Here is a 25,989-nt window from a genome sequence, read left to right on the forward strand (position 1 = left end):
AAATAGAAATATAAACAAAAGATATTTATTAATAGTTAAGGCAAAGATAAGTAATATTTGACAGGTGCTCTCAAAATATTCCAAAATGAGCATTTGCAACCTTTATATAACAGTTTCGGTAAACACTACAATTATGGCTGAAATGTTATCAGATGCCCTCAATTTGCTTCAGTTTATCATTTTAAATGGAAAACAAAATGAAAAGTTCACCAGGTGCAAACTAATATTTAGTTAAACGACCTCTGGCCTGATGACAGCAACACACCGTCGAGGCATTGACAAGATCAATTTCTGAAGGAACCAATTGATAGTTCATGGTTCTAAACATGAATTATGGTTTCCAGAAGTTCACACAGGGTCTTTGTTTTCCTTCTGGCAACTGCAGATTTCCCACGATGTCAACAGTTCTCTACAGGATTCAGGTCTGGGCTGCTTCCTGGCCAGCTAACAGTTGCAACGGACTGTTCTTCCAACCATTTTTTCACCTGTAACAAATGTAAACACATTACTGTCGAACCTCTAATGCAGAAATGAAGCTTAAAGAAACTACAGAAGTGCCTACTTATACTTTTCACCCGATGACAAGAAGCAGAGTCGTCCTGAAAGATGCAGTTACTTGGTAGGTTGAAATGGTCTCTAATGGTTGGCAGCAATTTGCCTTCCAATATAGCCAGGTATCCATTGGCATTTACAGAACCTTTTATAAACTGCAGGTGACCTATGCCATGATACAAAATTCACCCCCATATCATTTGGCTGGTAGGGAATTTCACTGTAGACACCATACAGTCTGAATGGTATTCTTCACCACGTCTACGGCGAATTGTTTGTCTCCCGTCAGAGCCACGCAGGTTGAATTTCTTCTCATCTGAGAAAATAACTGACTTCCACGTTTGGGGATTCCATCTGACATGCTCCTTACACCAAATTAATGAGGCCTTTTTTCATTTTTTGTGTGAGGAGGGGCTTCTTCTTAGGACGACTGGCTAGAAGTCCATTTTTGAAGAGGCGTCTTCTGACTTACTGCACTTGCTACCACTCCTGTATTGTGCTTCTCATTCTCTCTCTTCAGCTCAGACGAAGAAGCTTTACTGTTTTTAAGGTATAAGCACTTCAAAACATGGTCCTGTTTTGGCGTAGAGACTCATTTGCATCCAGTTCCTGTTTTCCTATCAGCAGAACCAGTATTCTTGAGTTTGGAAAGAAATCTACTCACTCACTATCGACTGATTATAAGACACTTGATAAGCAATATGATGGGAAAAACATCCTTCCTCATGTAAAGCAACAATAGCACTCTTTCTTGGTGGCATCAACTGCATGTAACTCGCCATGCTGACACAAGCAAAGAATGATTGCAACTCTTGCAGAGCGTGCTTATATAGCTGAAGGTAACAACTGATGCAATATTATGTCATCACCTACATGTGTCAATCTCATCTGATGCAATATGCAAAAAATATTGCCATATACTTATGTTATTCACACGACAGTTACAATTTTATGGGGTAATGCACTTTCTTTGACCACCAGTGTAGTCTACAGAAAAAAAAAATATTTATTGCTTCCACCTCCCATATATCATGGCTATACTTTTTATTGGGTAGTACAAGAAGGAGGGGTTTGTTTATGCTCTATTCCAGTGATTTACAAACTTCTCTCACTTGGGTCACTCTTGGAATTTAAAATACACTATATTCAGAGGTACACCTGAAGATTTCGAGTCATACAGTTTGGAAACCACTTCAGGGTATCCACTCAATGATACAATCATCTATACAACACAGAGATAATGGATGAGATAACACCTTTATGTAGATTTTTGTTTTGGGCTAACATTTAGATTTTTCCTGAATGTATTTTGGAACTGTTTTCATAACACCTTTTCCCGAAGGTGAAGCCAGCTCCCAGCCTGAAGATAATCCTAATTCTCCGCAGGCAAGTACGTCAAATAATGATAATAATTTGTGGAAGGAGGCAGCACAAGATCCTCCAAAAATTATTTTTGAAGAGAACGTTGGTTTGAAAATGGACACAACGGATCCAAGTGTACAAAAATTGGTAGAGCTTTATTTTTCAGATGAATTTCTTACATTATTAGTGGAACAAACTAATTTATACGCTAGGCAAGAAATTGAAAAATGTGGGCAATCGCAAAAATATACCAGATCATTAAAATGGAAAGATACTGACATCTCAGAAATGAAAGTGTTTCTTGGACTTTACTTACAAATGGGTCCTTGTTCTTTTCCTTCAATAGAACATTACTGGAGTACAAGTGCATTCTACAATGTTATGTTTTGGCGATCTTTTATGAGTCGAAATAGATTCCAATTGATATTACGATATTTTCACTTCGCAGATAACTCATTACAATCTGCTGACAGGCTATACAAGGTAAGACCAATTTTGAACCATTTCAATAATGTTATGCACAATATTTACATACTGGATAAAAACATCTGTAGTGATGAGTGAATGATGTGGCATAGGAGACTGAACTTCCACCAGTACATAAAAAATAAAAAGCACAAATATGGAATCAAACTTTACGAACTGTGCGAGTCCAACGGCCTTGTTATGAAAATAAAAATTTACTCAGGTAAATCAGAAGAAACTGAACAAAACATAGGTCACACTGCTGAAGTTGTGCTATACTTGCTTGAGGACTACTTAGACAAGGGATATGTAGTGTATATGGACAATTTTTATAATTCTGTTGTTCTGACGAAATTGTTGTCTGCTTGAAAAACTTATGTGGAACATTACGCACCAACAGAAAAGAAAATCCAAAAAATATGGTGATGAGAAAATTGAAGGAGGAGAGTTTGCATGGTAACAAAATGGCCCTGTTGTAGTTTGTAATTGGAGGGATAAAAGAGAAGTTCTCACTATTTCTAACAAACATGTTGAAATGGTCGAGGTACATAACCAGAATGAAAAAATTTCGATAAAGCCCAACATAATTCGAGATTACAATAGCAGATTGTCCAGCATAGATCGATCAGATCAAATGCTCTCATATTATTCAGCGCTAAGAAAAACCATCAGATGGCTGAAAAAAAATTGCATTACATATTTTAGAAATATATATATATACATAATGATACATCCTTTTCCGTCAAGTTACAGATTCCACCATAAAATCTCTAAAATTCAGAGAAACATTCATTCAATCGTTGATTGGAGAAAAAACTCTAAATGTTCCAAAGAAGATTAGGTCAAAACGGGACATTCATTATTTTGAGACAATACCACCAACTGAAAAAAAAAGCATGCCCGACTAATCCGTGTCGAGTATGTACCAGAAATAAAAAACGCCGAGAAACAAGCTATTATTGTCCAGTGTGCCAAGAAAAGCCTGCTCTTTGTGTACAGGAATGTTTCAAGAAATATCACAAATAAACACTATAATATTATCATGAGTTTCAGTTATACACTTTTCTTTATGTATTTGTAAATAAAATATTTCTTTTTTTGTGAATAAATTTTCTGACGCCGTGGTTGATTTTTCATTCTTATCCCAGAAGCCCACTATCCATCAGTTGCACGTATTTGCTACAAATATACTCGTAGCTGTGCCTGAAAGGCAAGTCATACCAGTCCGAGTTAACTCATAGGTGCCATCCTGGGCCAGATCCAAATACGAGTTAACTCGTAATTGGCAGTCAGTGTTAAAAATGAAAATCTAATTCAATTTTATTCAACATTATCTGAGTCAGATTATCCGAACATTAAAAATTTTGCAAGAAAGGTTACATTAATTTTCAGAACTCCATGTCATATGAGCAGACGTTTTCAAAAATGAAATATGTAAAATCAAAAATATGATCACGTCTAACTGACCCACATTTATATGACTTTTTAAGAATTGGAACTAGTACTTTAAAACCCGATATTATGAAACTTAGTCGCACAATACAACCACATTCATCGCATTAATTATAATTTTCTTGTATTACTAACTGTATTTTTGTGATTAGTACAGTAAATAAGTAATAATTAATTTTGTTGTATTACTGACTATTTTTGTGATTAGTACAGTAAATAAGTAATAATTAAAATTTGATTTAAACAAACTGGTATATTTTATATTACATATCCATTGATTTATTTTTGAATCTGTAGATATAGGTAGGTACAAAATTTGTTTCTGTGCATAACATTAAAGTTATGAAGAGAATATAGTTTTCAGTAATCAGGAATTTTCTCCGGCCTGCCAAATATGGCAAAAAATCATGTGACTCGCTTCTCTAAAAGTTTGGGTACCCCTGGTTTAATGCATTATACCCTATAAATAAACTAATAATTAATAATAAAATAAAAAGTAAAATAATGATGATGCAGCTAATTACTGAAAATAGGATACAATGAATGGAATGTTGATGAGGGCTAGCACCATTCAATATATATATATATAATCAATAATTAGCAAATTATCTGTTTCTGTTTGTTATCTGCTAGTTTAGCTAGGTCCAAATAATTAAAATTATCAGAAATCTATTTTCAAATTTAAAGCAACCTTTACTCAAATTTAACAGCGAACTGGCAGAATAACAGCTAGCCCAAGCAGTGAAACAAATAATATATAATACAGAAGGTGGGAGCCAACAATAAATTTCATGTGGGGTGAAGTATTTCAGCTATATACCTGCACATTTTTTTTAGCTATTTACCTGTGAAAAAGAAAAAGGATTAATAAATAAATAATGCAATAATGAAATACCGGTTGTAGTGTATGATACTCAGTAATGTGTGTGGCCTGAAGGCCAGGGAAACAGAAGATACTTGCTGACATCAGACTTGAAGTTCTGTAGATTGAAACTTTCAGAAACACACGTAAAGGAAGGTTGTTCCAGAGAATAGAAGTACAAGGCATAAATGAGGAAGAAAAGAATTTGTTCTATGAGTTTGGAGTTCAATAGCAAATGGAACTTGACTGGTTGAGGCATGTGTTCAGACTGATTTGGAATGGGGCGGTGGAATTACAGATGCCAATTTAGCATGTACCCATGGAAGTACCTATAGAAAAAGCACACAGCAGAAAATGAACATTTATGAGACAAAGATAAAGAGACTTTGTAAAAAGATGGGTCATTAATTAGACTGTTTGCCCTCTTTAGAAGAGAATAAAGAAGCTAGAGAGAGAGATGTTTTGGGCACATCACCCCAAATGCAGAAACAATATTCCATGGCAGGGCAGATTTGAGATTTCTCAGTTTTAGAAGGATTGATGTTAACTAAGTTTTCTTCACTGCACTGGAGAAAAACCTGAACATGGTCATTTAAGGAATTAGGCATGGACATTTGAGAAGATGAAGCTGTTTGTACAGCTTCATCTTCTCAAACTAGAAGTTGGTTTCTCAAACTGGAAGTTGGAAAGTAGTATGCTATCAGCAAACTGGTGGATAGAATTTTCAGTCAGGGAAATTATTCCATTAACATACAAGATAAAGTGTGGAAGAGAAATGAACTCTGGGGAAATACCAACATTAGTGGAGAAGTTAGAAGAAAAAGAACCATCTATTATCCACATAGAGCAGTCAGAAGTAAACTTGCTATCCAATTACAAAAAACAGATGGCGAGTCCATAAGATGGGCACTTGTTTAGAAGAATTTTTTGCAAAAAATTGAAATGACCTTAGAAATGTCAAGCTTGGCAAAAATTTTCCATCAAATGTGTCCAAAGATGAGTACCATAAACCAAAATACCAGAGGACTGACACTGAGATAATTCATAATGGTAATCATGAATCAGATTGAAGGTTTTGAGACAGTCTAAAAATTAGCGGTTGTGAATTTCTGCATTACTTTGGCAAGAGAAGGTGTAAGTGCAATGGGATGATTATTGGAAGGCAGCAATTCAGCACTCCTTTTAGAAACTCACTGGATATGAGCAAATTTCCTTGCAGAAGGCAAAACATTAAAGAATAAGAAAGTGCAAAAGGTGGAATAAACTAGGTCCAAGCTAAGGAGTACAAAGTAGGTACCAGCTAATCAGTACAGGTTTTGAGAAAATGAGGAAAAATGTCACCAATACCTGAAGCCTTCTCAGCACCTAGGTAGCTCAGCATTTTTCCAATGTCCTCTTGTCCAAAAACCATGGGAGGCATAGAGCAGTGTGTATGCTAAGACTGCAAGTGATTTACCAAAATCATTAATACAGAAGTCAGAAGAAAAACAGAATGACAGTATGTCAGCTTTTGTCTTTATCTGAGAATGCAAAACTATCAGGTTGTAATGAGCACAAGTTGTAGCCAACAGCGTTGGCAAGAGGCTAAAATACTTGAATATAGTTTAGACAAGAATCAAGTTTCCTACCTTTATCATCTTAAAAATCAAGTCTAGAATAATTGTTGTATAAATATTATAAGCATTAGTGTGGGCAGAAAATGAAGATGGAGAGTTCGATAAAAGCCAACTGCAATACATTACATTCTTATCTTGACCAGCATTAGCTCATTTATTCAAAACCATTTGTTAGACAATGGACAAGAATTGGGAATGGAATGAAGAATAAGAGATTTCATTTCTATAAGGATAATTTAACTGACATAATTTGAGCAAAAATCAGAATCATAATATTTAAAACAATAACCTAACCAAGGAAAATAGCAGTAGAAATCACAGAAGAGTGAGAATGGTCACAAGAGGGAGGCTTAGTGTTAGTGAAGAAAAGATCAAAAGTATTGGGTGTAGTTAGGATTCTCTAGTATTCTGGTTGATAAATGTTCAAATTGGATAAGATCATTAGTAATTACATAAGCCTTAGTATCTCAATCAGTAAGGTCTGTGCAACTATAAGCTGAACCAGCTGGAGTTGTGAACATTAAAATCACCAAAGAAAATTACCTCATTATTAGGAAAGTTAAATTAGAGAAAGTTGAGTTTCAAAGAAAGGAAGTTAAAATGTTTTGAGTGACTAGATGAATTGGGAGAACGACACAGAACCAGATGAATTAGAAAGAATGAGGTAGAGAAAGATTAAGCCATAGGAAATCAAAAAGAGGTAATTCCAAACTAGGAAGGCTTTGACAAGAACTATCAGAATGAACACAGGCACAAGTACCACATTTCGAGGAAAAGGAGTCAGAGTTAATAATTAAGGCAACTAAGATGGGTAGTGGGTGAGGCAACTCACAACTGGAATTCTGTCAGAAAAAGTAAATGGGGCCTTGTAAACTCTAGATGGTAATCAACATCATTGAGATTGGAACTGATATCACATGTATTTGTGAAATGAATGAGGAAGTTCATTGTTGGGCCCATTGTTGTTTTGTATATTTATCAATGATATTGATCAAGGTATATCAGGTTTAATGTCCAAGTTTGCAGATGATACAAAGGTTGGCAGGGTTGTTAATGACAGTAAAGACAGTATGCTACTCCAACTGGATCTAGATAAGTTGGACAAATTGGCTGAAAAGTGGCAACTGAAGTTTAACATTGACAAATGCAAAGTACTGCATATGGGTAGCAATAACCAAAGAGAAACGTACCAACTGTGTGGTACTACACACAGGGAAGTGGAAAGAGAAAAAGACTTGGGGGTAATTGTTCAGTCAAATATTAAGTTGCTTGAGCAGTGCAGATGGGCTGCCAGGGCAGGTCATGGAGTCTTGTCAATGATATATAGGAATTTTGCTAGCAGGGACAGGGAAGTGATTATCCTGTTATACAAGGCAATGGTCAGGCAATACCTAGGGTACTGTGTACAGGTTATGAAGGCCTCGTTTTAGGAAGGATGTAGAGTTGCTAGAACAAGTACAAAGAAAGAAGAACGGAACAAAGGGGTGCTCTTACCAAGAAAGGCTTAAGTTTTGCAAATTGCAGTGCCTGGAGAGTAGGCAGCTGCGAGGTGATCTGATTGAGGTGTAATGCCTTGAATGGGTTGAGCAAGCTGAATGCTAAATTATTCCTCCTGCTCAGACTACATGTATGAGAGGGCATAAATTCAAACTGAGGAAGGATGTTGTTATTTTGGTTTTTAGGAGCATTAGCAACTAAGGCCATATTGCTCCGGGATGTGCGGTGGTCATTCCCTGATCTTTCCGCATCCTCCGTATTTGGTGGTGACGGGCTCAAACCACGGTCTAATCAAGAAGTGTGTGCTACGCACTGCTGTTCCTTCCCACCTGGCTACGGAGGCGCCAACTGAGGAAGAATGACTGCTGGAGGCTTCAGTCCTGCAAATTGCAGTGGCAGAGATAATCTGATTGAGGTGTTTAAAGTTTTTGAATGGATTGAGCAAGCTCAATGCTAAATTATTCCTCCTGCTCAGACTACATGTATGAGAGAGCATAAATTCAAACTGAGGAAGGATGACTGCTGGAACAAACTTCCATCTGTTGCTGGGGCAGTTGACAGAATAAATTTAAGGAAGTACTAAACAAACTATTAGAGGGAATGGATAGGTGAAATGGAAAGTTTTTTTTTTTTTTTTCATTGGCTGATGTATAAGCTTGCTTTCTTGCATCATTTGCCACTCATCATCAGTCATTGTTCACTATTCCATTGGTTTTCAACCTGGGTGCTGCAAAAACATTCCAGGGGTATCACGTAATTTGGATTTAAGTTACTTAAACTTATTTTTTTTTTTAAATTTATATGTTTATTTCATTATAAAAGGTGTACAGTATCTTTTTAATTTTGTGGTGATTTATAATTGATGTTTGTTTACTCTATATAAAGAATAAAATTATTATATACTGTGTATATATATATATATATATATATATATATACACATAATTTGTATTATGAAATGTAATTTTTATAATTATATTATTGTAATAACTATCATATAACATATATTTTTTAATATTAGATATATAAGAGTATATATATATATATATATATATATATATATCCACACACACACATACATACACAGGGAGAGAATCGGACCTAACGGGCAGAAAATTGAGTAGGGGTGCCGCAAAATAAAATAAATTACTTAGGGGTGCCGTTATTAAAAAAAGGTTGAAAACCACTGCACTATTCCATGGGTTGACATATGAAGCCTTGCCACCATGCCCTGTCTGTGTACTTCTCTCTGTCATTGCTTTCACTCCAGTTTTCTCCTCTCTTAAATGACATCGGTCTTTACCATGTCCTGCCACCTCGTTCTTGGTCTACTACCCCTTGGTATTTTGTCCTTAATTGTAAATCAAACTTTCTTTTTGGCAAATCACCTCTCATTCTTCCTCTTGATTTGTCCAAACCATTTCAAATGGAACCTTCCAATCCTATTCTAAAGTTTTTCAACCTGAATTTTCTCTCTAATCACATCATTCCTGATTTTGTTGCATTTTGTCTTTCTGGCTATGCTCCTCACAAATCTCATTTCTGGTTTCATCTTTTTTTGTCATAGTCAGTTTCAGGTGCATACATCACAATTGGTACATAATAGGTCTGGTATATAGCCTTCTTACACTTCAGTGGTATGTTCCTGTTCCAGATCTGATCTCTTGTCTGCCTATAGAAATCTCCGCCCACTTGTATCCTTCTACTTATTTCTTTTGTCTATCATCACCCCAGGCATTGTGATGGTGCTTCCTAGCTGGTGCAAGTTGTTAACCATTTTTAGCTACTTCACTACCATTTGTAATGTATCCATCAGGGTCGCCACTCCTCTTTAGAACCATTACTTCACTCTTCTCCTGACTGAACACCAGTCCTAATTCATTGGCCATCACATATCAACTTGCTGTTGCACTTGTTACCTGCTCTCTCCTCATATACATAAGTCATATGCAAAAAGCATGACTTTCATCTGGTCTTGTCCAAATTGTTCCATCACTCTATACTGCACATCATTCATGATAGGTATGAAGAGTAGTGGTTACAGGATGCCTCCTTACCTCAAACCCGATGTTATTTCGAAGCTCTCTGTCAACCACATCACTGTTCTTACTTTTCTTACTGTGTTGGTGTACATAGCCTCAATTCTATCCACAAGATGTTCCTCTATCCCCAAGTTTCTCAAAACCTGCTACACTTTCCCTCTCTTCATGGCATCAAATACTTTCTTTATGTCCAAACATGCCATCCATAGTTCTTTATTGTGTTCATAACATTTTTCTATCAGTTGCCTGATGGAGAAAATTAGATCCACCGTCAAACTGCCAGGCCTAAAGCAGTACTGTTCCTCCGCCATCCTAGCACTCTCTTGTACAGCTTACTCACATGCAATGTCAGTGTGATGCCTCTATAATTGGAACACTTCTTGCTGTTTCCCTTTTTGAACAACAGGATGATTAAATCTTCTTTCCAAGTCCTTTGGCACCTGTTTCTCATCCCAGATCTTACGGAACAGTCTGTATGTCCCCACTATCCCTGCCTTGCCTATAGCCTTCAGCATCTCTCCGTTTATCTCATCTATACCAGCAGACTTACCTGTCTTGATGTATTTCCATGCATGCACTACATCATTCCACGTCAAGTCTATCTGGTCTCTCTCCATATCTCTCTTTCATTCCCTCTTTTATGGTCAACCTGCTTTTCTCCCTTTTTGCTGGCTGTCCTGCACATTCAACAGATTTTCAAAATACTTCTTCTGTGTTTCTCTTAGCTCTTCATCCTTGGTTATTAGGTTCTCATTCTCATCCATCAAGTATTTGCTCTGCTCAGCATCTCTTCTCCTATTCCTTGCTATGCAATACAGTATCTCTTAATTATTACCATTAATATCTGTCGTACAGTTTCACTCCATTCTTCCAACTACAGTCTTCTCTCCGTGTCGATTATCCTCTTGGCTTCTCTCTTCATTCTCATAATTTCTGTTCTGGAAGTAGGTTCTGAATGCATTATTCTTGTTTTTCACAGCCTCTGTCATCCTCTCATTCCACCATGGGGTTTCTTTCCATCTGCTTCTATTGCTTGTCCTTCAACATATCTGCTCTGTCAGTCCTACTATGCAGTCTTTGAATGCTTTCCATTCTGATTCAACGCTGTTCACCACAGTCTTAGGTACAACCTTCCTGAACTCGTCTCTGAACATTGCTTCTTTTTCTTCTTTCAACTTCCACACCCATAGTTTTCTCTCTCCTATTATTTTGATCCTCTTCAATTTAGGAAATATTAAAATTCCAACAACTAACCTATGATCACTACCGAGGGAGACACGTGGAATGACCTTGACATCTACTACTCTTCTGTGTCGCTTTTTATCCACGAGTATATAGTCAAGAAGGGATTGCTGTTGACTGTCTCAACTGTATCTTGTCACTTTGTGACTCTTTCTCTTCTTGAACCAAGAGTTTCCTATGACCAGGCTGTACTGTAAACAGAAATCCAACAGCCTTTCACTATCATCATTCCTAGGTCCCCAACCATGCAGACCCGATAACGTATTCTAGTCCTTGTCTCTCCACTCCAACTTTTGTGTTCAGGTCACCCATAGTGACTATGTCTCCACCATTTCTTCGCAACTGGTTTGCAGTGCATGGCATTGTACTATCTTCAATGTTTTGTAGTCATTCAATTGCAGTTTAAATGACATGAGTATGTCGCTGATATTAGCATTAGTAGAGGCAAACAATGCAAGAAAGCAGGGGTATGCAGCATCAGCCAAAAGAAAAAATAAAATAAAATAACCTCCCATTTCTCCCCTCCATTCATTCCAAATGCCTGTCCTGCTCAGCCTTAAATTTATCTAAGCAATCGACTTCCACAACAAAAGATGGAAGTCTGTTCCACCAATCAACTACCCACTGCCTAAAGGCAAACTCTGCACATCTATTCTGCAATGTCTTTCCTCAATTTGAATCTATGTCCCCTCAGGTTCTCAATCTGAGCAAGAAGAATCCCATCAACATTCAGCTTGCTCAACCCATTCAAGGCCTTATACACCTCAATTAGATTACCTCGTATGTGTCTACTCATGAAGTGCTACAATTTGCAGAACTTTTGTGCATTTGTTCCCCCTCACCAATCTTGTTGCCCTTCTTTGTACTCATTCTAGCAACTCTACATCCTTCCTAAAATGAGGCCTCCAAACCTGTTCACAGTACTGAAGGTGTGGCCTGACCATTGCCTTGTACAATGGGATAATCACCTCCCTGTCCCTGCTAGCAAAATTCCTATATATCATTGACAAGACTTTGTGACCTGCCCTGGCAGCACATCTGCACTGCTCAGCAAACTTCATATCTGACTGCACAATTACGCCCAGGTCTTTTTCACTTCCCACTTCCCAGAGTGTAGTACCACGCAGTTGATATGTTTCTCTTGGGTTATTACTACCCATATGCAGTACTTTGCATTTGTCAATGTTAAACTTCAGTTGCCACTTCTCAGCCCATTTGCCCAACTTATCTAGATTCGGTTGGCGTAGCATACTGACTTTATTGTCATTAACAACCTTGCCAACCTTTGTATCATCTGCAAACTTGGACATTAAGCCTGATATGCCTCATCAATATCACTAATGAATACACAAAACAACAATGGGCCCAGCATCGAACCAGGGGGAACTCCAATAATAACATTCGTCCACAAAAAGCAGTGTCCATTGATTACCACTATCTGTTGTCTCCCACTCAACCATCCCTTTATCCACAGTAGTATCAAAACATTATCAAAAGCTTTCCTGAAATCCAAGTATAAGATATCAAAATTATTTTTTGCATCCAGTTTCTTTGTGACCACACCAAAGTATCCAATCAAATTGGTCACAGACAAGACCTACCTTTAACAAACCCATGCTGTGTTTTAACTATTACTGCAATCTTCTCTAGATGATCCTGCAATACTTTTTTAACCAGTGACTCCATTATTTTAACTGGAACACAAGTTAAACTAATAGGTCTATAGTTACTTGTGTCACCTTTTGAACCCCCTTTGTCAATCGCTGATACATTTGCACACGTCCAGTCCATGGGGACCTCCTCTGAGTCCAAGGAAGCTCTCATAATTATGGCTAAGGGTTTGCATACTTCCTTTGCTGCCTCCTTTAATATAACTGGATAGATTCCATCCAATCCAGGTGCCTTTCTTATGTTTAAATTCAACCATTTCTCCTCAACTTTGCTCTCAGTTATTACAATATCACTTAGCTCCCTGTTGGAGTTTGATAAACATCTGACATTACCCTCCTTGAATAACTCCTCATGTGTGAATGTAGATGCAAAATACTCATTCAGTTTATCAGCTACCAGAGCATGATCATCAATAGTCAACCCACCTATGTTAAGTGGTCCAATCTGATTCATCCCTTTCCTCCTAGAGTTCACATAAGTAAAGAATTCTTTGTTGTTTTTCTTTGCATCATTTGCCAAATATTTCTCGTAATCTGCCTTCGCCTGCCTAAACTAATTTTGTGACTTGATATCAGACTATTTTATATGTGCCACAGGCTTCTGTGTCACCTGATAATTTATATGCATCCCATACATTTTTCTTCTCGGCCATAAGACTCATTAATTCATCTGACATCCAATCAGGCTTAAACCTTGAACAGTATTTCTTAGTGGGTGTGAAAAGCCTAGTAGCCTCCAAGATTAAGTCCCTGAAGGCTTCCCATTTAGAATTCACCATTGGTAACATCATCAGTTGACCCTACTGTATTGAGTTTAAAAACTGTTTGAGACCCCTGTAGTCACCTTTATGAAAGCAAAAGCCCTTCCCTTGATGATAGTTACATCTTTAAGTAAATCCCCTATCAGTACATTGTGATCACTGTCACCCAGTGGTTCCTTTATATGCAAATTCTTAATGCATGAATAATCATAGCTAATTATGAGATCAAGAGTATTACTCCCTCTGGTTGCCTCTTGAACATGTTGCTGTAGAAAACAGTCATCCAATAAATCCACAAAAGTCTTGCTAGTGTGAGAATGACCAACCTACAAGTTCCAGTCAATATCTGGAACGTTGAATTCCCCCTTTATAAGACATTCTGATTTACTGGCCCACTCTATTTCTCTGCACAACTGCTTATTATACTCATCAGATTCATTGGGCCTATAACACACTCCCATTTTCCCTTTCCCAGTGTCATTTTCATTTTCCTTATGTCACACCAAACTGACTCAACATTGCATTGCCCACCAATGTCAAATGGTTGCACTTCCTTAGATTTTATGTGTTTCTTAACTAACAGCATAACCCTTCCTCCCTTCCTGTCCTGTCTGTACACATCGTACTCCACAAATTCCAATTCTGCACTGCTTATATCTGTGCAACACCATGTCTCTGACATCCCAAAAATATCCACCTTTGAAATCCTGACCAGTAGTTCAAACTCATCAAATTTATTAACTATACTCCCAGCATTGGTGTACATGCAAGTATACGTGCACCTGTTTCTACTCTTCATTACCGTATCACAGCCCATGTATTTACTTGTTCCACTATGACTCCCAGCAGTCCTGGAAATTTCCAACACCTTGCTTTACAGGCTGCTTCCATTCTAATGTTTTCTAATGTTTGCTTCCATTCTAAAATTTTAATCCTGGGGGCTCACATCTGGTGAGTATGGGCTTGGAACACCCAGGGTCCTGAGCTGGATATCATCATTCTTCTCTTTCTTGGTGATTCCCTTCTACTTTTGACTCTCTCTCTCTCTCTCTCAGGGTTACTCGGGAACTTTTTTTTTTTTTTTCCTGGTGCAGCATAAGCCTCAGGCTTCCTTGCATCATATGGATATTAATAATAATAATAATAGAAGCAGTGCAAGAATCACTTTTGCCTCTGCCTACAGCCACTGTTAATTTTTTACTGTATGTATCCCCACCCAAGCTAGCAGTTTTCCGACCCACCCACCCACCCACCCAACACTGCCTCAATAGCACCAGCAAATATTCTTGTCCCCTTTCTATTTAAGTGTACTCCCATCCCTGATCCCTGTAGAAGCAGTCTCTCCTGTCAACAAGCACAGACCTATAATAATGGCTGCACCTTCCTTGCTGCATCACCCCCCAGACCAATATAGGTAATAGCCTCCTCGTAACTCTCTACATCATTTCCTTTCCATTTTGATTCACTGAATTCAAGTATGTTTATTTTTTTGTCCTTTAATATATCCACACACTCCTCAATTTTTTCTGACAACATCAATACTGAGTTTGGCTAGTTTAACCCATTCATGGATTATCCCGAGATATCTCCTTTTTAGTTTTAAATGTTATTTGGAACTACACGAAATATCTCAGGATACAATAATACCCGAAGCAAAATAATACCTCCAAATTTAGGACTGAAATGCATTTTCTCTGGTATTTATCTGGCTAATTTTGCATTAGGCAGGTAAATCAAGAGTTTTCTCAGGATTTTCTTATGCCTGGCAGCAAACGACTGGCTTTCGTTTTACTTATATTGTACAGTAATGTAAGAACAGTAGCGCACATTCTTGTGCCACCAGTAAGAAAAATATAATTTGCTATCCTAAATGCAGAATACTTACCCACGAAAATAATTCACAAAAACAATATCGAAAAATATTTTGGCAAACTGCCGCCCCTCTTGAACTGCCGCCCATAAGCGACACTTACCTCGCCTGTCCACTTGTGGCGGCCGTGTGTCAGAATGTAGTTAGTTTGCGATTACTGCTTGTGCGTTCCACTTATTTTTTTAAATTTATTTAAATAATGAGTAATGAAGACTTTTTCTGTGCCTTTCTTTTAGCTTAAGCACTAATTTATTAGGCGCCTCCGTAGCCAGGTGGGAAGGAGCAGCAGTGCGTAGCACACGCTTCTTGATTAGACCGGGGTTCGAGCCCGTCACCACCAAATATGGAGAATGCGGAAAGGTCATTGAATGACCACCGTATATCCCGGAGCAATATGGCCTTAGTTGCTAATGCTCCTAATAACAAACAAACAAACAAACTAATTTATTAAAAAAATCTGTATAATTTACACACATTTTGGTGTACCTGAGATAACTCGGAATAGCCCAAATGGGTTAATTACGCCCATGTATTTTCTACAAAAAAATTAATAAATAACACGAAAAACTATACAATGAGTATTCACACTATGTATACTTTTAATCTGTAAAATAAAAAAAGTCGATCCGTTACGGCACATTTTCCGGGAAAAAATGTTCTGGGAAAGGGTTACACTATTATATGTTGTCACCAGGCTTGTGGCTGTCACAGATACCACCAATAGGATCAAGTGTGTCATATCCGAGCTTATTACTTTTACTTATTACTTATATACTTAAGGGTACTGAATTCTTTTGCCACATCTGTCCTCTTAATTATTATGTTGCATTTCTTTGGCATCTTACTTGAAGGAGGTTTTCTAGTCTAGAAAACCTCTTACTTGTGAGGTTTTCTAGTCTATGCTGCACAAAATGTGGAATATGCATTTGAAAATAATAGTAAACAATGAAAATAAACAATGATTTGCCAAATTATTTTAAATTTTATTTTTTGTGAAATGGATAAGGGATCAGAACAACTCAAAAATATATTGTAAATCCTGAGTTGTGAAATATGTATTTAGCCATATGGAGGCTATAGATACTTTACTTTTCGGCAGCAGTGCTGTTTTCCTGAAGTGCAATGCAGGACCAAGACAACTTGTAGTGACCAGCTTTGCAATATGAGATTGATGCAGTTGTAGCGAACTTTGTTTGCTCTTAATTACCACCTCATATACACTCAAGATCTTTATTGGTGATACAGTTCTTGTCTCAATTTATTTTTGTTTGTATTTTGCTATTTTTATTGTTATTAGCCATATGGTGCAAGGAAGCCTGAGGCTTATGCTACACCAGCCAAAAAAATTTCAAGAGAGAGAGAGAAGGAAATCACCAAGAAAGAGAAGAATGATGATATCCAGCTCAGGACCCTAGGTGTGCCATGATAGAAATCTTGATTTTAAATATCAACACAATTATCCAACAGACAATATATTCAGATTCAAGTGGCTGAATATCATTAAACAGTACTGAATTAGGAACAGGCTCCTCATAAAGGTCCTTATAAAATGACACCAATGAAGATAAAATTGTCATCAATTCTCAATAGTTTACCTGGTACAATACTAACTTCACAATATTTACCATACAATCCCAACTTCATAATAGTTTACTTGTAATAGAGATTTCTTAGGTATCACTATTAAGCACAGTATTAAACTCTATACAAGAAATACAATGTCTTGTAATACAAAAAAATATGATTGTGGGATGCACACCAAAAGTTCCAGGACTGGTTCAGCAATAAAGAGCAAGTTTATCTTAGTCCCAGGTCAGTATTGTCTCCTTCAAAGTAGTTCTCTTCAGAATAACTACAATGAGCCCGGCATTCTGACCACTGCTGGTAGTACCACTGGAACCCTTGTTTTAAGATCCTATAAGGTACCACCTACAATTCTGTCAAAATTGTGCAAACATCACTGAATCTCTGAAATCTGAGTGGCAATTTATCACTTGAAAACAAAAAGAAATTACAGATAAGGGCAGGGGAGTACAGAGTGTGTGGTACCACAGCTAAGTCAAGCTTAGTCAAAAATTCAACTGGAACACACAAAGCACTGTGCAACAATGCACTGCAACAGTGCAAAACCTTGATTGCACTACTTTTCCAAATACTTTCCTCAATGCCTTCCCTAAAATGACTACTAAGGACCCACCCTCCTTTCCATGTAAAATTTGTCAGCAGAATTAGTTCTCACAGGAACCAAATCTTGGTGAAAAACCCTCTATCATGCTCAAAAAACATAACCAACAAACTCACACTAAACCTGACCTGCCTTGTTGTTTTTGGATGTGGAGAAGATGTACTCCTGAACTGAGGTGACTGTTGCTTAGTTTCTGGGTTATATGAATAAACTCACCTTTCATCTCCTATTAGAACTTAAAAAGGAAGCTTTTGACCTTTAGTTACTGGCACACAGTCAAATGAGTTTTTTTTTCTGCTTAAGGCAGCAAACTTTACTGCAGTTTGCCATGCAAAGTTTCTGTTAACATGTGCTGGCATGGTCCATATGACAGGCCTAACATCCTAGGCACATCATTAATGGTATGTTGTTAGTCTTCGTGGATGACATGGTGCACTTTTTCTACATTACACTGGCAACCTTGAGGTCCTTGAGGTTGTCACAGACATTCCCTCAGATATGCCAGACAAACTGTACTTGCTACCTGGGAGTCTAAAACACTGATGGAACTGATAATTGGGTGACATTCAAGTCAAGTGGACCCAATTTCAGCGAAGTCCGGACGGTCTGTGACAGCCAAATCCTCTGCTTGCACCTTCACGATGGTGGGACTGTTAGTAATCTTGGGTATAACCTCCATGCACAAGTACATGGTGGGTGACCACCCGGGTGTGAACCAACGTAAGCAGGGGTCGAAGTGTGGCGACCACACCACATAACGCCGCCCCTCTATGTTACCAGGCAGTACTAGGTGGTAGATGACTCTCATCAACCGGTGAAATACCACCACTTTGCTTATTGGAGGCTTGAAGTGGTGGAACCCATGTTTAGTCTCTAGAGCTAAGTTCTGGTCAACCCTTCCTTATCTTTTCCATCATGCAGTATGATCGATGACTTTTGAGGTTATGATGAACATCGTGACGAGATCCAATATTCCTTACATTTCGAGGGTACAGGTCTAAAACGGTGTTTGCAGGCCGGCCGCTAGTTAGTACACTGGACCGAACCTACTGGTAACTCTCTAGGAGGCTTCTGGATCAGCTAGTGTATAATCTTGCTACCTCTACTCTGCCAGATAGTGACTGGAGGGAGTCCGAGTAGTGTGTATGCGGAGAGCATTGTTGAGGCCACGTTATGTCAAGGATCTGGGTATATTCTTACCACGTGTACGCCATATCAAAAAATTTCATTACTTCATACAGCATGTCCCACCCACTTCTTCTTACTATTGAATACAGCATGAATTGTCAAACTAATAGAGCAAGCTTATCTGCGAAAAGATCTAAACCTCCCAAGCACTTCCTAATTCATTTCACAAATATACGTGGTCTCAATTCTAATCTCAACGATGTCCATTTCCGCTTGCAGTCTGCCAAACCCCATGTACTTTTTCTGACAGAATCTAGTTATCGGTTGATTCAACTACTGCTCATCTCAGATGCCCAAATTATTCACTGTATCATTCCTTTCGCCTCAAAGGTGGTACTTGTGCATATGTCCGTTCTGATATTCCCTGTCAGAGACTTGGCAATTTGGAATCCCCTCTCTTTGATCTTCTCTGGCTTAAAATCTCTCTACCTCATTGCATTAAATTCATTTGTTGTCTCCCAACTCTACTAATCACTTGGAGCTCTTTGACTTCCTCTCTTTGCAACTTGACTTTCTCCAGTCCAACTTTTCTAACAGTGAGGTAATTTTCCTTGGTGATTTTAATGTTCACAACTCCAGCTTGCTTCTGTTTTCTAGTCACACCAACCCAGCAGGTTGAGATACTGAGGCTTTTGCAATTACTAATGACCTTGCACAGGTCATTAGTAATTGCAAATTGTTCATTTACCTACAAGAATACTGGACAATCCTAACCATACAGCCAATACGCTTGATCTTTTTCTCACAAACAACCCTTCTAAGTACATGATTGAAGTGAGAGATCCTTTAGGCACTTCAGATAACAACTTGGTGATTGTCTCTTCTCCAATGGAACCTTTATCTCATGGCTATTCCCAACCTCATGTTGTTTGGCATTACAAGAATGCAAAATGGGATGACCTGCGAGACTTCTTTTCTTCTTTTCCTTGGTCAGATTACTGTTTCAAAACTTCTGATGTCAACGTTTGCTCAGATAGTGTCAGTGAAATTATTCTTGCAGGAATGGAATCCCTTATCCCACACTCCACTTTAAAATCTCGTCCTTTATCTAAACCTTGGTTTTCCAATAAATGTGCTAATGGTGTTCAAGAGAAGAACATTGCATATCGTAATTGGCTTGTTTCTAATTCTTCAGTTTCATTTTCTGCCTACACCAAAGCTCGCAACAACTGTAAAGCAGTTATTAATCAGTCCAAACTAATGTTTGAACAGGCTAAGAGTAGAAAACTTGCTTCTTGCCCTAATGGTAGCCGAGCATTCTGGTCTCTTGCCAAAGTTATTGGCTGCAACTTTTGCCCATCTTTGCTCCCACCTCTGTCCAAACCAGATGGTTCTGTTGTCACTTCAGCCAAGGATAAAGCTGACCTGCTAGCAACCCATGTTTCTTCCAGCTCATGTATTAATGATCTTGGTAAAACACCTCCCACCATTCCCAACACGCTCTATTCAATACCTCCTGTAGTCTTCCGTCAAAAGAATATCAGAAGGATTTTGATGAATCTTGATGCTAAGAAAGCTCCAGGTCCTGATGGTATTTCTCCACTTGTTCTCAAAACCTGTGCTCCTGAACTTACTCCTATTCTTTGCCGCCTTTTTTCACTTTCTTATTCCTTCTGCTTGGAAATTTGCTCATATCCAGCCAGTTCTTAAAAAGTGACAAATCCCTCCCATCCAATTATCGTCCCATTGCAATTACTTCTACTCTTTCTAAAGTAATGGAGAAATCAATTAACCGCCAACTCTTAAACTACCTAGAAACCTTCCATCTGATCAACGATCGCCAGTATGGATTCCATTGTCGATCCACTGGTGATATTCTGGCTTATGTTACCCATTTATGGACTAATTCAATGGAAAGGTTCGGTGAAACACAAGTAGTTGCTCTTGACATCTCAAAGGCTTTTGATCATGTTTGGCATAAAGGTCTTCTAAACAAGCTTCCATCTTATGGTTTGCCAAAGGTTTTTAGTAATTGGTTATCCAGTTTTCTCTCTGATCGCTCACTGAGGGTGATGGTAGATGGCTCTCTGTCTTCTAACTTCTCCACTAATGCTGGTGTCCCCCAAGGTTCAGTTCTTTCCCCCACTCTTTTCCTCTTGTATATTAATGACCTTCTTCCATTGACTTGGAAATCCTATCCATAGTTCTGCCGATGACAGCACATTGAATTCCACTTTCCATTTTAAGAAACCTTGTCCTGCTCAATCAGCTTCAACTTCTTGAAAATTTGCTACTAATTGCTTAAATGCCTATCTTCAGGTAATTCTCCAGTGGGGCAAAGACAACTTAGTTGATTTCAACCCTTCTAAAACTCAGTCTTGTCTTATATCTCGCAAAAAGGATTCTTCTGCTCCTGTGCTTATCTTTAGTGACACTCCGATTTCTAGGCAAAATGATATATCTTTTGGGGATTACCCTGACTTCTAATCTCTCTTGGCACAAGCACATTACAAATATTGATTCCTCTGCATCTAAAAAACTTGGTTTTCTCTTTCGCTCTCGGCGTTACTTTTCTTCCAAACAGCTGCTCACTCTGTATAAATCGCATATCTGCCCTGCCATGGAATATTGTTCCCACATCTGGGGTGGTGCCCCCAAAACCGCTCTCAGGCTTCTTGATTCCATTCAGAAAAGGGCAGTTAGGTTAATTAATGATTCATCTCTAACAGAGTCTCTCCACTCGCTTTCTCATAGGCGTACTGTTTCTGCTGCATGCATCTTCTACAGATACTTCCATGGGCACTGTTCTTCTGAATTGGCTTCTATAATTCCCGCTCTCTCTTTCAAAACAGTCCGAACACGTGCCGCCACCAGCCAACATCCATTTACTGTCCAACTTCAAACCCACAGACCAACTTTTCATCGTCCTCATTTATTCATTCAACTGCCGTTTTCTGGAACAACCTTCCTTCATATGTATTTCCTGAAAATTACAATCTACAGAAGTTCAAGTCCAATGTCAACAAATATCTTCTTTCGTCTTCTCAACCTCCAACCCAAGCACGGTACTAAGTACTATAGATTCTAATACCTCTCGTGTTTGGAGTTCATATTAAAAAAAAAAAAAAAAAAAACCACATTTTCGAATAACATTTGACCACTTTTGGAAATTGAAAAACCAATCGAATGTCCATCTCCTTCTCATCATGTTATCGTCAAAAGCTGTTTTTGGTATTTCTTGAATGGATTTTACAAGAACCATCTCACAGAGAGCAGCATACCACAACTAAGTCAGGATTGGTCAAACTGGAGCACACACAACACTGTCATACTGCAACACCTTGATTGTATCACTTTTTCAATATGTCACCAGTCCGAGAAATTTTGGCTCACACCTTGTATGCCTGAAAGAGTGATACAATCCAGGTTAAGAACCATGATGATCTTCATTTGAATTTAAAGTAAAACTTGCACTAATCACAGAATGCAATAAATTCATATGTATTTAACTGGTTACACAACCATATAGCATGCCATAATGACAAAACTCATCAGACTAACTGATAATTTCTGTTGGCATTTGGTGCATCAGTTATTAACACCATATTGCACCACTGTATATTATGCCTATTGTTTGTTATTTGGTTTTTAGGAGCATTAGCAACTAAGGCCATATTGCTCCGGGGATATGCAGTGGTCATTCCTTGACCTTTCCGCATCCTCCGTATTTGGTGGTCACAGGCTCAAACCCCGGTCTAATCAAGAAGCGTGTGCTATGCACTGCTGCTCCTGCCCACCTGGCTACGGAGGTGCCTTAATATGCCTATAATACGTGTGTGTGTGTGTGTGTGTGTGTGTGTGTGTGTGTGTGTGTGTGTGTGTGTGTGTGTGTTCACTGCATGACCTGATTGTTTTGCATGCTGGAAAACCTGGAATAACTCAGAGGAGTAACTGTTCTTCTCCACTTGAGATCAGCTACAATAACTACAGTCTTGATTGAAGAGACCTCTAGAATTCCTCCTGCCATTAAGGACTCAAACCAGACTTCTCCAAACAAGTGATAAATAGCAAATCCACATCATCATCATCATCAATGTGGACTGTTTGTAATTAAGTAATACAATGGAACCTTGCAGTTCAAAGTTGTACTGTGCACCATTTGTGCTCCTAGCCACCAGTCTGAGAAATTTTGGCTCACACCTTGTGCACAAAGAGATAATTAAAAAAAAAAAACATTTGAGTGCACTCAATGTAAACAAGATATGAATAAAACAAATGTTTGAATGCAAACAACACATAGATATCATATGAATGCTGATTTGCATACACAATTTTAACAGTAATACTTTTCTCAAAGAGAGAAAATATATAACTTACCTGTTCTACAGAAACTATTTGATTTTGTCCCTGTAGGGAAGATACTAGAGTAGATTCATGTGAAAGAAATGTAGAATTTGAGTGTGGTTTTGATAAGGAAAGCATTTCATGAGATGGTTCCTGTGTTTGTGGTGACAGAGGAGGTGGTGAAGGTGAAGGTGTATTTTCGGGCACAATTCCATGTTCTTTAAGAATATCTTCTAAATTCACTGTAGGAGGCTTGGAAGGTTTCAAAGAACTATATGATAACGATTTTGGAGATGGCTGTGCCTGTATAGTTGTCTGGCTGGATGGCACACAGGTAGTGATAGATGGTGGTGGTGGTGGTGGTGGTGCTACCTGAATGACAGGTGGTTGTTCTGGATGATTTTGAAAAGGCAAACCAGGACCTGCAAAGAGATGTTGCTGTTGTGGAGGTAATGTTGTTTGTGGTGGTTGAAGAGAAAGACCTGAAATAACACTCTGACCAGCAGCTACAACACCAGGTACAGAGACTGTGCCGGGACCAATCTGTGTACCTCCTAATGTAGTATTCTGCAATGCAGTCTGCAGTTGGGGTATAGTAATAGCTGGGCTAGGAGCCAGAGCAAGAATGTGACCTTGAGGCGTCTGAATTTGCTGCAGCTGCAATCCTTGATTAGTACCCATAACCCTTGGTGCCAAAATAATATTTGGCCTAGCTAATAATCCTTGCCCTTGAGAAGCTGAAGGTACCACGGTATTATTCGGAATTGCTGTTGTAGATAGATTGAGACTTGGAGAAGCAATACCAGCATGGGCTATATTATTTGGAATCATTATAGTCTGCTGTCCAGAAAGAGGTGACTTTGTTTGTGTGAACAGAGCCTGAGCAGTCTGACTTGGAGCTTGAAGAGCTGCAATTAATGTTGCATTATTCTGAGCACCACTAGGGTTTACTGTTTGTCCTGATGATGCACTCACAGGAGGCCTTAGAGTCAACTGTACACCCTGCAAATTTCCAAGATTACCCTGAATTAAAATAGGACTCTGTCCTACTGCAGGAATAATTTGGTTAAGTACAATTGTGCCCTGAGGTCCACTAAATACGCCTGGTTGTCCTTGACCTATAACTAGCTGACCGGCAGCACCAGTTTGAAGTCCTACACCAATACCTCGCTGAGTTGGTGTAACTGTTGCAGCCCCTGCCTGCTTCACAACAGGAGCAGAAAATTGGCTTGCTGTAGCTCCTGTAGGTTTTGGAAGAATCTGTTGTGGCAATTTTGGCTGAATTGGCCGCACTGAATTTTGAGTTGTTCGTGATGGAACCGATGCACTTTGCTGTGGAGCAGGTAAAATCTGGACCAAAGGCTGTGCAACAGGAACAGCAGTTGTTACAGGAACAACTGGGGCAGACACAGTGGACAGCCGTGTTTGTTGAGACTGGGAAGCAGGAGGCAAAGACTGCTGAATGAGAAGCTGTTGTAGTTGCTGCTGCAGTGATACTTTTTGTGAATATGGCTGTTGGGAAGTTAAGGCTTGTACTAACTGAGTAACATTATTTGATGATTGCATAAGTTGACCGTGCTGTTGTTGCAATGCTATAGAAGATATGGACTGATTTCGTCCTGCAACAGGAGAAGGAGCTGGTGGTATTGGAGACCAAGAAGGTGCTGGAGATGGGGTATGGGAAGGTAATGGAGATCTAGTCTGCTGAAGAGGTGATGGTGGAGGCATGCTATGCACAGAAGATGGACCTTGACTTGGTGATTTTATTGCATGGGACAATGGGGTAGCCGAACGTGGTGCAGATCCTGGTGAGGGCTGATGAAGAGACTGAGATGCTGGTGAAGGGATATGGTGTATGGTGGCTCCACTGGGTGATGCAGTATGATAAGTTGCAGGACCTGCAGATGATGCAACAACAAATGACAACCCCATCCCTGGACCAGCCCCAGTTGAGCAAACAGGCGCTTGGCCAAAGAGTCCCACTGTTTCAACTGGGTAGCTGAATCCCATTTGTTCTGAGGACGGCTCTATTCCTGGCCCAAGGATGGCAGTAGGAAGGGGATGGTGAGTAGTAACAGTCACATGAGTCTGCCGAGCTAGCTGGGGACTTTCCACTGCAGATTCCGAAGACAGACCATCTTGCTGGTCCTAGAAGTAAGCAAAAAGGAATTTTTTTTTTTTTTTTTAATTCAGAGCCCAAAACATTGTAAACAAATGCAATTAAATGTTTAAAACTAGCAACTGAATACTGACAAAGTGTTATAGAAAATTGAGCCACATTATCCAGTCAGTGAACACAATATACTTTGTAATGGCAATGGGCATATAAAATCTAAATATATGGAAGCATTTGGCAAGTCTAACGTAGAGGTGTGTGTGTTGCCTTTATCAACTGTAACATGCAATGAGCATTGCTTTTACCCCAGAAACACACAAATGTTGATTTTTTCCATCACACACACACACACACACACACACACACACACACACACACACACACACACACACACACACACACCTATGTCAGACCCAAACCGCATTACCAGTATAGCCCACATTCCTTTCTATCCAGGGTCTGCTAGGATTTTGCACAGTTACAACATTAACACTGTGCATGTTCCTGGTAAGAAATTACAAACTCCCTTTAAAAACCCCTATACCAGCTGTGCACTGAGGTAGGGTAGTTTATAGTATACCATGTTGAGACTGTAATGTGAGCCATATCAGTGAAGCCGTCCATTGTCCGAAGGACTGCTTTAAAGACATTAGATCCACTGAGAATGCTGATTTTAACCAATGAAATAGCCATGCATTGACATAAACCCCAGCAAAATGATGTTAAAACGATAATGCATGAAATTTCAAGATCCGCTGCTGGTTGAAATTTGCTCATATATGCAGCACTAGACATACTTTGAACAGAAATTGTGGTATACAAATAC

General features: G+C 38.8%; 1 protein-coding gene across 3 annotated transcripts in view; it reads right to left on the minus strand.

Moving 5' to 3' along the window:
* LOC150087056 (uncharacterized) overlaps positions 1–25,989 on the minus strand; it is a 599,010-nt gene that overhangs the window by 402,999 nt on the left and 170,022 nt on the right. For all 3 annotated transcript variants that reach the window (XM_090372920.1, XM_090372918.1, XM_090372919.1), the window contains one exon: positions 23,081–25,195. In XM_090372920.1, coding sequence (XP_090229046.1) covers positions 23,081–25,195 — 2,115 coding nt within the window. The remainder of the gene's footprint in view (positions 1–23,080; positions 25,196–25,989) is intronic.

The sequence above is a fragment of the Mastigoproctus giganteus genome, chromosome 4, assembly GCF_048544385.1.
Source record: "Mastigoproctus giganteus isolate SK-2022 chromosome 4, ASM4854438v1, whole genome shotgun sequence".
Taxonomy (NCBI): Eukaryota; Metazoa; Arthropoda; class Arachnida; order Uropygi; family Thelyphonidae; genus Mastigoproctus; species Mastigoproctus giganteus.